This window comes from Paramormyrops kingsleyae, chromosome 17 (assembly GCF_048594095.1).
Source record: "Paramormyrops kingsleyae isolate MSU_618 chromosome 17, PKINGS_0.4, whole genome shotgun sequence".
In the NCBI taxonomy this organism is placed as follows: Eukaryota; Metazoa; Chordata; class Actinopteri; order Osteoglossiformes; family Mormyridae; genus Paramormyrops; species Paramormyrops kingsleyae.
Window position 1 is genome coordinate 8,050,675 of NC_132813.1, and position 14,016 is coordinate 8,064,690.

Genomic DNA, 14,016 nt, shown 5'->3' on the forward strand with positions numbered 1-14,016 from the left:
TAAAAGCTGAATTTGTAACTTGCGGACATCTATTAATAATGGTTTTAAAGTTTAGTCTTACTAAACAGCCCAAATTATTTAATTACATGTCAAATTTAAACGTAGAATCTTAGCCAATAGGTAGATCCTGGCCATTTTAAGCAAGCTTGATCTTAACAGCAAAAACACGGTCTCAGGAAACAACATTATATGACTGTCTCATGCTTGTGTCTGCAATGTTTTTTTCCTTTTTATAGACCGGACGTGACAGGTGAGCTCACTGTCTCACTTGTGCACTACAAACTGAATCCTGGTGTTACCTCTGGATGAATCCAGATCCAGCATCCAGCCCAGAACTTCCACTGTGCCCACTGTGCTTCTTTATTTCGACCACGACTGCGGATCCTATCATTACAATCATTTCATTCGCTCTCCCTCCTTCCTCCTCATCATTATACCTGGCAAATTTAGCTGCATCATTATGCATTTTCAGTGAGTCAGTGGAAAAAAAAACATTCCCAAAATGAAACTCACTGGGATTATTATTATTATTATTTTAATCCACAGAGTGAGAAGTTTGGATGGAGTAGGTGGATTTAAGCAGATGGTTTCTCAGATGGTATTCAGGCATTGTTCTTCACTACATTGTGGAGGAAAAACTGAACTGGCTTGTATTCCAACAGTAAAGCAATGAATCTGTTTGACCTAACAGGGCATTCACTAAAAAGTCATTTGGAAAAAGAAATGGAAAACTCACTTTAGCTTACAAGTTCTATTGTATTATTTAGACAGCCGTCTGTTTAAAAGAAAGAGTTTTTAGATTTTTTTCCGGAAGGTTAGCGGGTTGAATCCCCAGGGGAGCTCCTGTATCCGGGTACAATAATGTGGACACTTACGCCAGATGCCAGACAATCTCTGAAAACTGTTTCAACAACTGATTCCTGGTTTTGTCCAAAAAGTCAAACCAAGAGCTCAATTTCCATAATTCAGAAAACTGGATGTGATGTGAAGAGTTTCGTGTAGCTGCAAATTTCCCACCTAACACATCTGTCTTCATCCCTTAGCCGGGGTACCAGTTGGTAACAGAGGGCAGGGAAAAAGTCACAGGCGATGTCCGGCTATGATTGATGGTGCAATTGGCTACACATTAGTCAAGACTGTTTTGCACGTTGGGGAAAAGCAACCCAGAAACACTCTTTACCTTGAAAAATGACTGCAAATTCTCCACATGCCAAAATACACTGGTACTATTTTAATAGAAAGCCAAGCTTCAAAAAGAATAACACTAAATTAAAACTGCACAGTAATGATTTGCTGTACAGTAATATGTACCAAACTGATGCTTGGCCAATTTAAACCTGATAAATATGACACGTAAGTACAAAGTACCAGCATTCAGCAGTTGTGCTACAAATCATTAAAATGTAGTATAAACACAAGCTGCTGTCATTCGATACAGTCCAGGTGCAAAGAAGACTGTTTATGGTGCAGCGGAACGACCAAGTTGGAACACATCCGCCCGCAACTTGCCGAATTATGAGCTGAACACCAAGGCAAGGGGAGATTTGCATTGTTGGGTATTTCCAACCTTGTAGACACCTGCCCATTGCATAGGATAACCTGCTGGCACAGTAGGCTCCGAGTCGGGACCTGAACTCTGTGAGAAACTGGCCAAGAGCCAGTCCATGCAGAAGCCCCTAACATCTTGTGGGCGAGAGCCCCAGTCGTTCTCTTCCCCACACTTCTTCCATAATGCTTTTCTGATATCAATATCCAAGCATTAATGTCTTGTAAAAATCTGGCAGTTTAGTAGACACCCCCCGCAATCATTACACTGTCAGTGAAAAGTATAGAGGTGGTGAGTGGGTAATGGAGGCACACTCCTTACAGGTGACACAGGATTGGTCAGGTCTGCCAGTTTTTGATTGGATGCTGACTAGCAAGTGGGCGGTCTGAAGAGACATCCATCAAACCTTGGTTTAAAAACTTTGTTTGGAAAGACACCTCCTCCAAGGACACACTCACACTCAGGACACCACACGCCAAATCCTGCGTACTGCAGAATCCCGACATGGTATAAAGCACCGCTCCAGGGCAGAGCAGCGGCACCCCCATTGGGTCATCTAAAACATGCCCCCCCCACCACACATCCTGGGATGTCCCTGATTGCTCACGCAGCAGCTCAGCAAACAGAACTCAGGGACAGGCTACAGATTTGTACCAGTCCTCTTAGCCCAACAACCCCTTAACAGCATATATGCCAAGCCCATATTAGCCCTGGCTCACCTTTGTGCAACGGTGAGCAAATTTAGATATAGAGTGACAGTTTCTGAGAAACACTGATCACCATTACAATATCCACATCACTTTTTGCACACTGCCCATAAAGTCAAGCAGCAAATGAAGATAGTGAACCATTACACATCCGGATTGAGACTGAACATGAAAATATATAGCAATTATAAAACTATAAAGCACTTAAATAAACAGTATGATCTTTTTTTTGTTTGCACTACAGTCGTGGGAACTTCTAGGTCAATTATGTCTGGGACATCTCTATCAGGGAAACAGTGTGCAGTGTGTGGTGAATAACAGGCAGTTTTCCATTACAACCTGTAAAATGACCATTTCCAGCCCAAGGATTTGAGGTTCCGTTTTTATTTAAAAAACTTTGTCATCAATCAGTTAAGACGAATATCAGTTAAAACGTATATAAACCAGTGTTCCCCTCAACGATTGCCTAAAGGTTAATTTATAAGCCTTACGTTGAAAGAAATTTTAGTTAGACAAGGCGATAAACTAGTGAAATAAACACAATATCAATTTACCTCATGAGGTATTACCGCAGTAGCGATTTCACGATCCTCCAATACCTTCATCTTGTTAAAGAACACACATTTATTATCTCCAAACGAAATAGTTTCGTTACCAATTAAATAACAGTTAAAATTAAAAAGCCTGATATACGACAAGGTTCCTGAGTCTATAACACTGCCTTCCGCAATCCTCACGCTCCATAAATAGACATCATCTATATATTAAACATACGTCTAAACATTTAGATCATACCTATCATACGTATCATACCTAAAATCCAGCTTACAGCGAATTCACACAAATATGTAAACAAGTAAACCGCTCAGTCTGCAAATTTTGTTGATATGTCTTTCCCTCCGTAATATTCCTACTTTCCGGAGCAGGAAAACATGAATCCTTTCGGGTGTCAGACAAAAGATGGAGAGATGATCGCCTTTACAGTTATAAAGAGTAGGAAGAGCAGGATCCTCCAGGATGTACCGGAGTTGCACGCTATCTGTCACTGTGCCGCACTTAGATACCGCAGAGCGCCGTACGGTAATACCCACCAAACTGATGATTGGCCAACTTGAACTTGATCAATTTGACAGTCACTTAAAAAACACAACAGCGGCCGAAGAAAGATACATCGGGATGCCCATTAATGGGAAAATGCACAAAATATACACCGTGCAGCATTTGTTTTACAAATCATTACAATGACGCGTCAGGTGTAAACTCTTAATAATAGTGTTGAAGGTGATGATGATGATCACCTTCGCGACATTCATAGCGTGACCTACCTCACTCATTTTTGCGGAGCAGTAACGCGAGGTGTCGACTTTTCCCAGCGCTTGTTATTGCCAATCAGGAATTAACAGTCGTCTTTTTCACAGTGCTTGGCCACAAATGGGGGGAGCTTTATAAAGTATTAAGACCACACTCCTCAATGTCATCACGTTTCCACTAAACCAATAGGAATGCTGTCGGCGCATTTGTCTCACAAGTCACCACCCAGCGCTCTGAAATATTCATAAAGCATGTGAACCTGTTACCATTCAGATCGGAGAGGCTGCACTCTTCCCTTCTGCACAGGGTTCCGGGTCTAAAAAAATCGTGGATACTTTTAGAAGACGGTGAAGCATAAAACAGATTAGGGGGAAAATGCCTAATTATTTATTACCAGTGCTACAAAACCCACAGCATATAAAGTCATCAATAAAAATCATTGTTAAACTCGAAAACGTAAAAATCTCTTCTCGTAATCCATCTGAAAGCATGATAAATGTTACATTTTTATTTAGATTAAACCTCTATCGAGGCTGGAATAACGTGAATAACGATCCCGTACTATTCAAGCGTAATTCATGCACGGTACTAAGACAGCCGTTTTATCATAAAAGCATGACACATTTCTGCATGTGCGTGGGTGTGTGTTTCTGCGCCTACATCGGCGGAGTCTTTTCATGTGATGCTTGATGTAATTTCACCGTCTTTGTGCTAATTATTTAAAGAGCTGAATGCATTTTCTGCGCCGCGTGTAGAATAATTACTTCCAGCCTGTGGAAAAAGCTAATTCTTCTGTTGGCGGTTCACTGTTATTTGTCATTTGCAGACTTCTCCAAAATGGGATAGGAGGTACTTTAAAATATTTATGAGCTTTCCGAGATCGTCTCCAAAACAAGGGGGTGTCTTATATTGCATAAAAAAAGACATCACGTAACATGTTTGAAACAACATATAGTGCATCTGACAATAAATAAAATCAGTAAATATAAATCACTTGGTCTTGTACCTTGGAATTACGTTTATTAACAAGTGAGAATCAGATTGACAGTACCTGTAAATCACACTGGACAGCGACTGTGCTCCATATATGTCATTGCAGTAATACTTTGCTTTTGTTAACATTAACCAAGTGTCTAAGAAGAGGATCTTGAAAGTGATGTGTTGGTTGAAATATGAATCCTGTCAATCTTCAAACCACTTATCCAGAACATGGACTGGGTGAGTTCGTGACAGGAGACACACCATCGAGCTCTGAGAATACACTATTAAGCAGTGTGTTGCCCATTAAAGCAGTCAGGTTAGGGGAACATCTTTCACTTGGTAACAGTCAAATCAACCAATGTCAGGAACCAATATTGAGGGGGCTTCCCTCTGGATTCATGACACCTGTTAAATCCATTGTGAGTAACGGGCTGATTTTAAGGCCCTCCTAGGGCCTGCCCTCCTTGGGCCTGCCCTCTCGTCCGGTCCCCCAATCCAGAGCCACGCAGCACGGTCGGCATGGGAGAATTCGGCAAGCTGCCCCTCACCCTCATTACCCGTACACCTGCCCCCCATGTTCGTACACAGCCATGGGACCTGAGAATCGGCTGAGATCAACAGATCTGCAGATCTGTTCCATCAGACTTGGCAGTTTCCTTATGCGGGAGACATTGAAGTTGCAGAACAAGATTCCAAAAAAAGGTTTTCCTTGTATACCTTATGTGAGCTTCATCATGGGAAAAATTACTTTACTCACATATATAACCCAGCTATATATAAAAATAGCCATTTGTGATGTACTTTGAATATTAGTAAATGTTATGCCCTTTCATACATATTATTAACAAGAATTATAAGTTAATTGGCTGTCTTCCATACTGGCTATTTATATTGCATCTTCCATATATACCAGGGGTGGAGAATCTGACCCATGGAGGGCCGCTGTGGGTGCAGGTTTTTGGGATGACCTTTCAATCAACCAATAAGAATGGGTCCCCAGGACTGGAGTTGTGAACCACTGCTTTATTATTGGCTGATTGAGAGCTCATGCCAAAAACCCGCACCGGCCCTCCATGGATCAGGTTCCCTACCCCCCCATGTAAACTGAGGCAGGTGGGCTTCACAGAATGATGTAGAAGTGTAGGAACTAAACCAAAGAATCGTCCTTTATAGAGATCCATTGCATATTCGTGTCAGTATATGTCTTTTTTTGCTGGGGTTGGATGGGAAATGCAGAGAGTATTTGTGTAATCTAATCAGGCTGTTTGAGATCTCACACTCCAGTGCTTGTCACAGTCAGGGCTGCGTCTGGGCTGCCAAAGATCAGTATTGTATATTCACAGGGATGAGATGGAAAGAAGGCCTTCCATTGGCTCTCCAGGCTCATACATGTACACTTCTGCATCAATCTCATCTTTAATACAAGAGCTGTGGGAAGCTGCACCAGCTTCAGACCATAAATAGTTGTTATTTATTATTTTTTTTTTTTCTCTTATTATCTCCATCGGCGCAACCCCCCCCCCCCCCCGCACCGGAGCCGTAAATAATTTGCCGGCGAATGTACAACAGGACCTCCTTCTGCAGCCCTCGGGAAGGCATAGGTTTGTAATAAATCCAGGAATTAATTTGCAGGAGTAGCTTGTAAGAATGATGCACCACAAATATGTTTTTTTTCTCCAGATGTTCCTCTGTTCTGATACTGGGATTGGAAGTCAAGGGAATCAAAGATTACTGTAAACTGTGAAAGCAGCAAAGGCTGGAAGAAGAGAGTGATTTACATGGCTGCAATGTTCAAGAAAGAGCAGTGCTACTCTTCAGTTATTTAAGACATTAACTTCAGTTTCATTATACTGTATGTGCTTTTACCCTGTGCAATAAAGAATACTAGTGGCCTTTTTGAAGGTAGGTGGTCAATTATTATGTAAGCATTTGGAATTAAAAACAAGCTTAGAAATGCTCAGTACAGAAGAATTGCATTTTTATTCAGGAGGAAGGCTGTGGCGGAATATGTTTGGTTTAGACAGGCTGACTCCTAATCCCAGTTACCTTCACATAAAAAAACAGCTTGGATTCGAACCAGGGGCTGTACAATTCGTATGTCGCTGTTTACTGCTCAGCCTTAAGCAGAACGCTCATATCCTGTGAGGCATGAAATTGTTATACAATGACGTGCAAATCGGTGCTTCACTGCGCACCGGCAGCTGCCCACTGTATAGCACCGACCCACCCCCGCCCCCGGTCCACTGCCCCCACTCTGCAAATGCTTTTTTAACTCAAGCTGTGCACCGTGGAGCATGAACCTCCAGTTTCAAGTCCAGGAATCCTAAGCATGTGCAAGACAAGAGCCAAATGAGGAAACAAGAAATTAGGTGAGAGGCACAATTAAGATTTTTTTTTGTCAGCAGTGACCTGATTTCTGATGTGTCACACAAGGCCAGATCTCTACATTTTGTCTTGGTGTTCAGGAAAAAAATGACAAAAAGCTTTCTCAGAATAGGTAGTGTTAAGCACATTCTGCGTTCTGTTACTGCTGTGTTGGTTGATCGGAAACATGCGATTTTGATGCGGATTTGCAATGTATAACCCCTTTAAATAGAAGTCAAAATTACAGCAGACTTGATGAAGGGCAAAGCTGGGAAACTCACACAGGTTACATTCAATACTTAGCAGCTATCTCTTATTACCATTTGTATCAATTAATTTGGATTGCTTCTGATAATAGTTTAATACACACAGTCAATTAGGCCTTGGCACTTAACCCTCCTTTTAAGTATAGCCTTCAACGTGATTCAATAACATTATGAAACCGAAGAGAGGGAGATAATATCAGGAGTGCATTTTGTTAACTACTTTAATGTCTGTCCATCCACCCATTTTCTGTACCTGCTTGCCCTGTTCAAGGTTGTGAGGGGGGTCTGGAGCCTATCCTGGAAGCTACTGGCAGGGAACCCATTGCATGGCATACTCACACACCATTCACTCACACACCATTCACTCACACACCGCTCACTCACACACCGCTCACTCACAAACCGCTCACTCACACACCGCTCACTCACTATTTGATAACTGAAGACATGGAACCCTGGCAGAGATTTGAATCCAGGTTCCAGAGGTGTGAGGCATCATTGCAAAGCACTGCACCGCTAGGCCTCTCCGTGCTTTAATAATTGATACATAATTATCACACACACTTCACTTTTTATATGGACAGACACAGTATTAAAAGCCAGAATTATCTTTTGTGATTAACCGCACAGTTGCCGATGATTAGGCTTCTCTTGCCTCAGACCTGGAAAACAGCTTACCTCCGATTCGGGCATTTACATTCAGTAAATTTTGGGAGAGCGCTGTTGAAAAATGCTGGATCGTCATCACCCTTCTCCGGCGATGCGCAGGTGTATTGACCGAGCATTTTCGGCACTCGTTCGTGGGAAATAGAGTGCTATTTTTAAATCCTGCCTGTGGATCACAGCCCTGTGCTGGATCTGGGCCAAAAGTGATTTGAGGACACCCAAAATTCCAGAACAGCCAGACATTTCAAAACAGCTGTACCCACGATCCCATTTTGCAGTCACCTTGACCCTGAGCGTAGCTCGAACATCCGTGGCCTACAAATCCCCCTTCAGTTTTATGGGACACCAGTCTCACTTCACATACGTTCAGTCCTGAAATCAGCTGGTTGCTAGTTCGCATCCCAACAGACACTGCATCCAGCAGCTGTCAAATCAGAGGAATCCAGGCACAACCTCTCCCACGACGTCATAAAGGTTGCAGTGCATGCTGGGAGTTACACCCACGCCACCTGAATCTGAAGCTGTTGGCGTCGAGCTTTATGATTATCCTGCTAGCCCGCCGGGCCCCAGGGCAATGCATGTAAAAAAAATAAATAAATAAAAATGCAGCATCGTAATGGTGCGGCAACAATGCCACGTAGAATGGGCTCCAGCATGCACCCCTTGTTTTATGGTCCTGACAGGCAGCTCCATTTAATCCAGCGAGAATCCCCCTCAGCCGGCAAGCAAAGACAGCTGCATAATGAAATCTCATGCGGGGAAAAGCCCATCAGCCTTCTCGGCCCAGGAGGAGCGAACAGGGGCTGTTGGTGCTATTTTAAGACCTGCCTGCTTGTCTGTGCCGCTCGCTTTCATTATTTTGCTCTCTTTCTTTTAGAATTTAATAGTGCCCAGTCGCTCACTTTCATATCCCACCCCCCCTCCCCACCACTCGAGCCGGTAGGATTTTTTTTTTGGCAGATGCTCACTGATGAACGCATATCAGCATGTGTACGCCAATTACATTAACAACCGCTGACCATTAACACCCAGTCCTGTTGCATCAAAATTCATTCATGGGATGCATGACTGGTTCCAGTATGAGACCCATAAAATCTGCTCCCCGTACGGCAATGTTCAGCTTTTCATTTTCATCGCATCGTAAATATTAAAGCACATACGGTACTTTTAAAGAGCTATTTATATAAGCCCATTCAGTTATTTATGTAACTCTTCAGATCCGTCATCCGATTGCATAACGTGTCGTAAATTCAGCTTTTACTTTGCAATTGTTTCCAGGCCTAATACTCATTAGTAATTTAGTGTGTTTTTAAATATTAATGCGACTTGTATAATTAAACAAGTCTGTCTTTCGCCTGGCCAGGAGTCTGCATGAATGTGTGTTTAATTTCCCAACATTGTGCCCAGAGGAAATTGGTTGCGCAGTGCAAATACTCTTCAGTTTGGTGATCAGGGAGGCCTCTCTCTTGAATTACTGCTGTCGATGCTGCTCACGGCCAGTCATTACCAGATTATGTGATTATGATATTAATAACTGTTTTATGACTTGCAGTCATATAACATACCATTTATGCTTGGATTAAACACGCATTCATAGTGATCATTCTCTTCTGGTGTCGGATCATCAAAAACAAACTTTATAACACTGTGCATAGGATTCTGCATTTATGGCGAAATGGTGCCCTACATTTTACTCCGACCAAAGAACAGCGGCTGCCCGTAACTACTTCACTGTCACTGCATTGATAGCTGGCCAGGACGCAGCCTCAGACCATTCCCAGATCTAGGCACAGCTGGAGATGACTCATCACAGCAGCTGCTAGTGGATTCCAGCATCGGTGGCCTCTTTGAAACACCTGCCTCGATCATGCCAGGTCATCAAACTGAACATTACTGTTGACCTGACAAATGTCCAGTTAAAATTCCTTTTTTCTGGATGGTATCCAGCTTACCTTAGTCCTTTAAAGATGACCCAAAGCCATTCATCCTCGTCTCCCTCTTCTCATTTTTAGTCAGGACGCCAACGGTCTTCTCCAGTAACCCCAGGAACCCCTCGTCTCCTCACCTGACCCCCACCCTTAAACCCCTTTTTCCTCCAACTCCTCTCCTGTCCCCGAATTCACCCATTCTTTATCCGTTCAATAAAAACTGCCTCTTCTGGGATTCTACTCATCCACCCGGTGTGTGATTCCATTTACACCTCAGCTACAGCATACATATTTACTACAATTTAGCTTGTGTTTTGAGCACCCATGAATACAACATATTACCTAGGAAAAAAAACTATGCACACAGTTTACCAGCGCATGCACACAGCAACTCAAAGCTCTAATACGTTCCAAAAGCACGGCTCCATCTGTCAGCATCTATAAATGACACTTCCGTGCCTTGAGAGCAAAAGCTGAGGCTTTCATACTGAGACGCAATGGGGGATGAGGGGAACGTCATCTGGAATGGCAGCTCTCTGACACCCGAGCACGACACCGCGGCTTCGCAGATCGTGCAGCGACCGTCTCCTGGGTTTCGCACGGGAAAATCTGATTCTTGGCAAATAGGATGGAATCGTGCTCCAAAAAGTACAGTTCATCAGGTGCAGTGTCCTTGTGGGGGGGTTTTCGTGTCGGTGGAAGCTTGAGGCGACCAACAGGAACACGTGGAATATTTATAGAGCTTGCCCAAAAGGACCTTAGATGACCTTCCATGATACGCACAGATTAAATATTAGTTATGCTGCACTGAATGCGACTGACTATATCATGAGGGTATATATAAAGCACTGTTGTCTTTTGACCGCAGTCTGCATGAAAGATAATAGTGATTAATGCAAAATTATGGTCTGTCATCTAGATCAGGAGAATTCTGGGTGAAAAGTACACCTGCTGTATTACATGGTTGTGCTTGGCAATGGATTGGCAGGTTGTTCCCCTACTTTGTGCCCTATATTGCCTGCAATAGACTCCCTGTGACCCATACTAGATAAACTCTTGGAGAATGCATGGATGGATGGATGGTGTCTGGCTGATGGGGGACATTCCCTTTATTATGGTAGAGCCTAGATGTATCTTACCCTCCCCCGGTGGTCCATGATCAATACCGATTGTATTAGACGTAGAAACCCACCAAGTCTATCTGCTCTGTCAGCATTAGTATATGGATGGGAATATGCAAGGCTATTGGCTTGAGTGATGCCGCCTCGAGCAGCTCTCCTTCATTCACAGCATCCCGGCATCTCGTGTTTACTGCGTGATTAACAGCAGCTCCCTTGCTGACTGGGGGGGTGAGCGGAGCGTGACAGGTCCCGGCTTTTACTCGCAGTCAGAAGGATGTAGGATTTGGTCCCTGAATCCAGAGTCTGATGGGAGATGCAGCATTAGCTGACAGATATGGTACTGAAAGAGATCTGGGAGGCAGACCAGGAAAAACTGCTCATGGGATCACAATTTTGCGTAACTCTGACATTGCTAATGTGACAGGTCAAAGTACTGGGTATTGTTCCTCATACGAAGGTGCATACCTAAGTACTCTAATTAGGGTTTATTGGTCGGTTGGCTTTCAGATTGGGGGGGTGGAGCTAGGTGATGTCATATAAGACCGGGGAGAACTCGTTCAGGAGATCCGTTTTGCTGACGTGTACGTGGTACCGGGAAGTTCAGTTTTCATACTGGTGGCATGGTTGTGCAGCTGCTTAAGGCAGCGTGAGCAAAGGCAACTTGTCCGTCATTAAGCGCATGCAGCTTGTGCCACATTGAGGGTATATCGGTCGCTGTGTGCCTCCGTTTTGCAGTAACGGTGTTTGCTGAGGTAGGCCTTGCTGGGTTGCAAGCCTAATTTAATCCTGGTCTCTGGCCTGCTGTTCTCCTCCTAGTGAGCAAACCTGTGAAGCTTGCAGTGTCCCCTCCCCTCTGCTTTCAGGGCAGTGGTTTCAGCGTGTTGGTGGGAATGTGTGAGCGTATCCTGCCATTTATTGCGTGCTCTGGTGTGTAATGTCGCATGTTCTCTCGTTTTTATGTTTCGCAGGTTCGGCTGCATGTGGCAGCAGGAGTGATTGTTGCTCTCTTGGTTTCCATCTTGCAGTCCCTGGCGATTCTGCTGCTCTGTCTACATTGAAGTTTCGTCTCTTCGTTTGACGGCCCTTCCGAAGGTGCAATTTGGAGTATCGCAATAATTTATATTGCCGCTTCTGTCGTGTGTCAGCAATGGGGCAGTTTCTTTTGTTTTTGTTTATTTAATGTTTTGTGTTTTATTGTACCGGAGCGGGGGGGTTAAAGTGGGCGGCAGGCTGAGTTTTATGAGGTGGAGGGTTTTTTGTGTTGCACTGGTTTCCACGAGCGGTGTGTTCACGAGTGGCGTGTAGCATCTGGAAGGTGCCCTCTTTCCAGCCAGACGCGGTGAGGCCCAGTGCTGCTCCTTGGTGCTCCGTTTTCATTTTTGTTTAATGGCCTAAGTGGCTTTTAATGTATTTTATATTTGTTTTAACCTGCCCTGTTATATTGTTGAATAAACTTCTGAATTTTTATGTGGAGAAATCATATCTCTTGTGTAACGAATTTGTGTGGTCTTATTGAAATTGCCTTTATGAAAGGTATTCCCTGTGGTTGTGCAATCACACTAACATTCTGTTTTAGTCTTTTCTTATTCGTTAAAAATGGCAAACCTCAGTCCCGGGCTGTAAAACAAGGGTCACAGCAGTAAAAGACACACTAAGGGGCTCAACTACTAGACCAGTGTTTCCCAACCAGTGCAAAATTTGGACTGTCTGGTAGGGAGTTGAGAGGGAGTGAAAACGTGGACGGTCTGGGGGTCCCTGACGACCAGGTGGGGAGACCATTTTCATTTTCATTTCTGCCAAAGAGCCTCTGAAACAGCTTATGGGGATGCATTTAAAGAAATACCATCATAGACAAAAGGCCGAAAACATTGGTAAGTTTCACAGCCCAACATCTTGTTTTTTTTATTTGCGTAGTATGACGCCTGCCAAGCTTTGTGTGGTTTCACACTTAACAAGCTAGTGTCCTAGTGAACGTCACACCGGCCACCTCCGTTCACTTTAATACAGTAACCCCTTCACGTTTGTGCATTGGACATTCACAGTATTGGTTGTTTGCACAAATGCAAATATTTTTAGAGCTTTCCGCAGATTATGCGCAAGCCAAAAACATTACTGGAAAATTATAAATAAATAAATATGGCTATCTTTGTGACCATGGAATTTTGTGTTTCTCACAGTGTCTTTTAATCTCTTCTGTGCCGTTAATTTTGAATTTTTAATAATTATTACATTATTTAATAATTTAATAATCCCAGTGTATGCAGTAGTAACTTTGTACATAAAAGGGCAGAATTTAGAGGGTTTGTATTTTATGTAAAATGGAAATGACAATGTAATTTGACATGCAAAGTTTACAGTACCGTTTGCTTAGAAATTGGTAATAAATTGGCTTTTATGTTATCGTTCAGGCTAGCAGACTGTTTTGAGTTTAGGTTGGGGGGGCCAAGAATTATTTGCGGACTTTCTCCTATGCAGGTGTTTCCCCCCCTAACCCTCATGAATGTGAAGAGATTCATTTACTTCACCGTGATGATATTCTTTCAGTAAATCTTTCATGTCCATGTTTCATTTTATAATAAAAATAGCCAGTAAGGCTACATACTTTCCTATGGGGGATCAGGCATGAGCATCAGCTCAATTAAGCCAATTATGCTCAGCTGTGTCCCACTGCAGGGTATTTAAAGGGCATCTGGAACATCTGGAAAGATCTGGTCAGCACCTGGTAGGACGTCTTGGCTTTGTGAGTGCAAGAAGGTTCAAAACAAGGCAAGTCAATGTTTAATTACTGCTCAGGCTGAAGAGCTTGCAATCAAGAAATCGATTCAGTTATTGGAAATGCTTTCTTGATGGTTGCTTCAAGCAGGCTCTTATGAGGTGTGGAATTCCAGAGAGACAAAAAGCTGAAAACAGAACTTTAAAAGCTTCAGAGTTAGAGGCAACATTACTGATGGTCTATCAATATTCAATAGAAAAGACCTGGTAATTAATTCTCCACACCTATCGTCCTGACAGTGGACTATATTGGAAAAAAGGGCAAGTCTATTTTGTGCTAAATACAGAAGATAATTTATCATTTAAGATTTTACCTTCTGCCTTATGATTTTACATTACCTAGAGGCATAGCCA

The 14,016-nt window shown here is 43.1% G+C and overlaps 1 protein-coding gene across 1 annotated transcript in view; it reads right to left on the bottom strand.

Annotated features, from left to right (window-relative positions):
* The window catches only part of LOC111844841 (calmodulin regulator protein PCP4-like), a 29,492-nt gene extending 25,759 nt beyond the window's left edge, over positions 1 to 3,733 (bottom strand). Inside the window, exon 1 of the mRNA XM_023813682.2 lies at positions 3,579 to 3,733. Coding sequence (XP_023669450.1) covers positions 3,579 to 3,587 — 9 coding nt within the window. The 5' untranslated portion in view covers positions 3,588 to 3,733. The remainder of the gene's footprint in view (positions 1 to 3,578) is intronic.
* Positions 3,734 to 14,016: the final 10,283 nt, after the last annotated feature.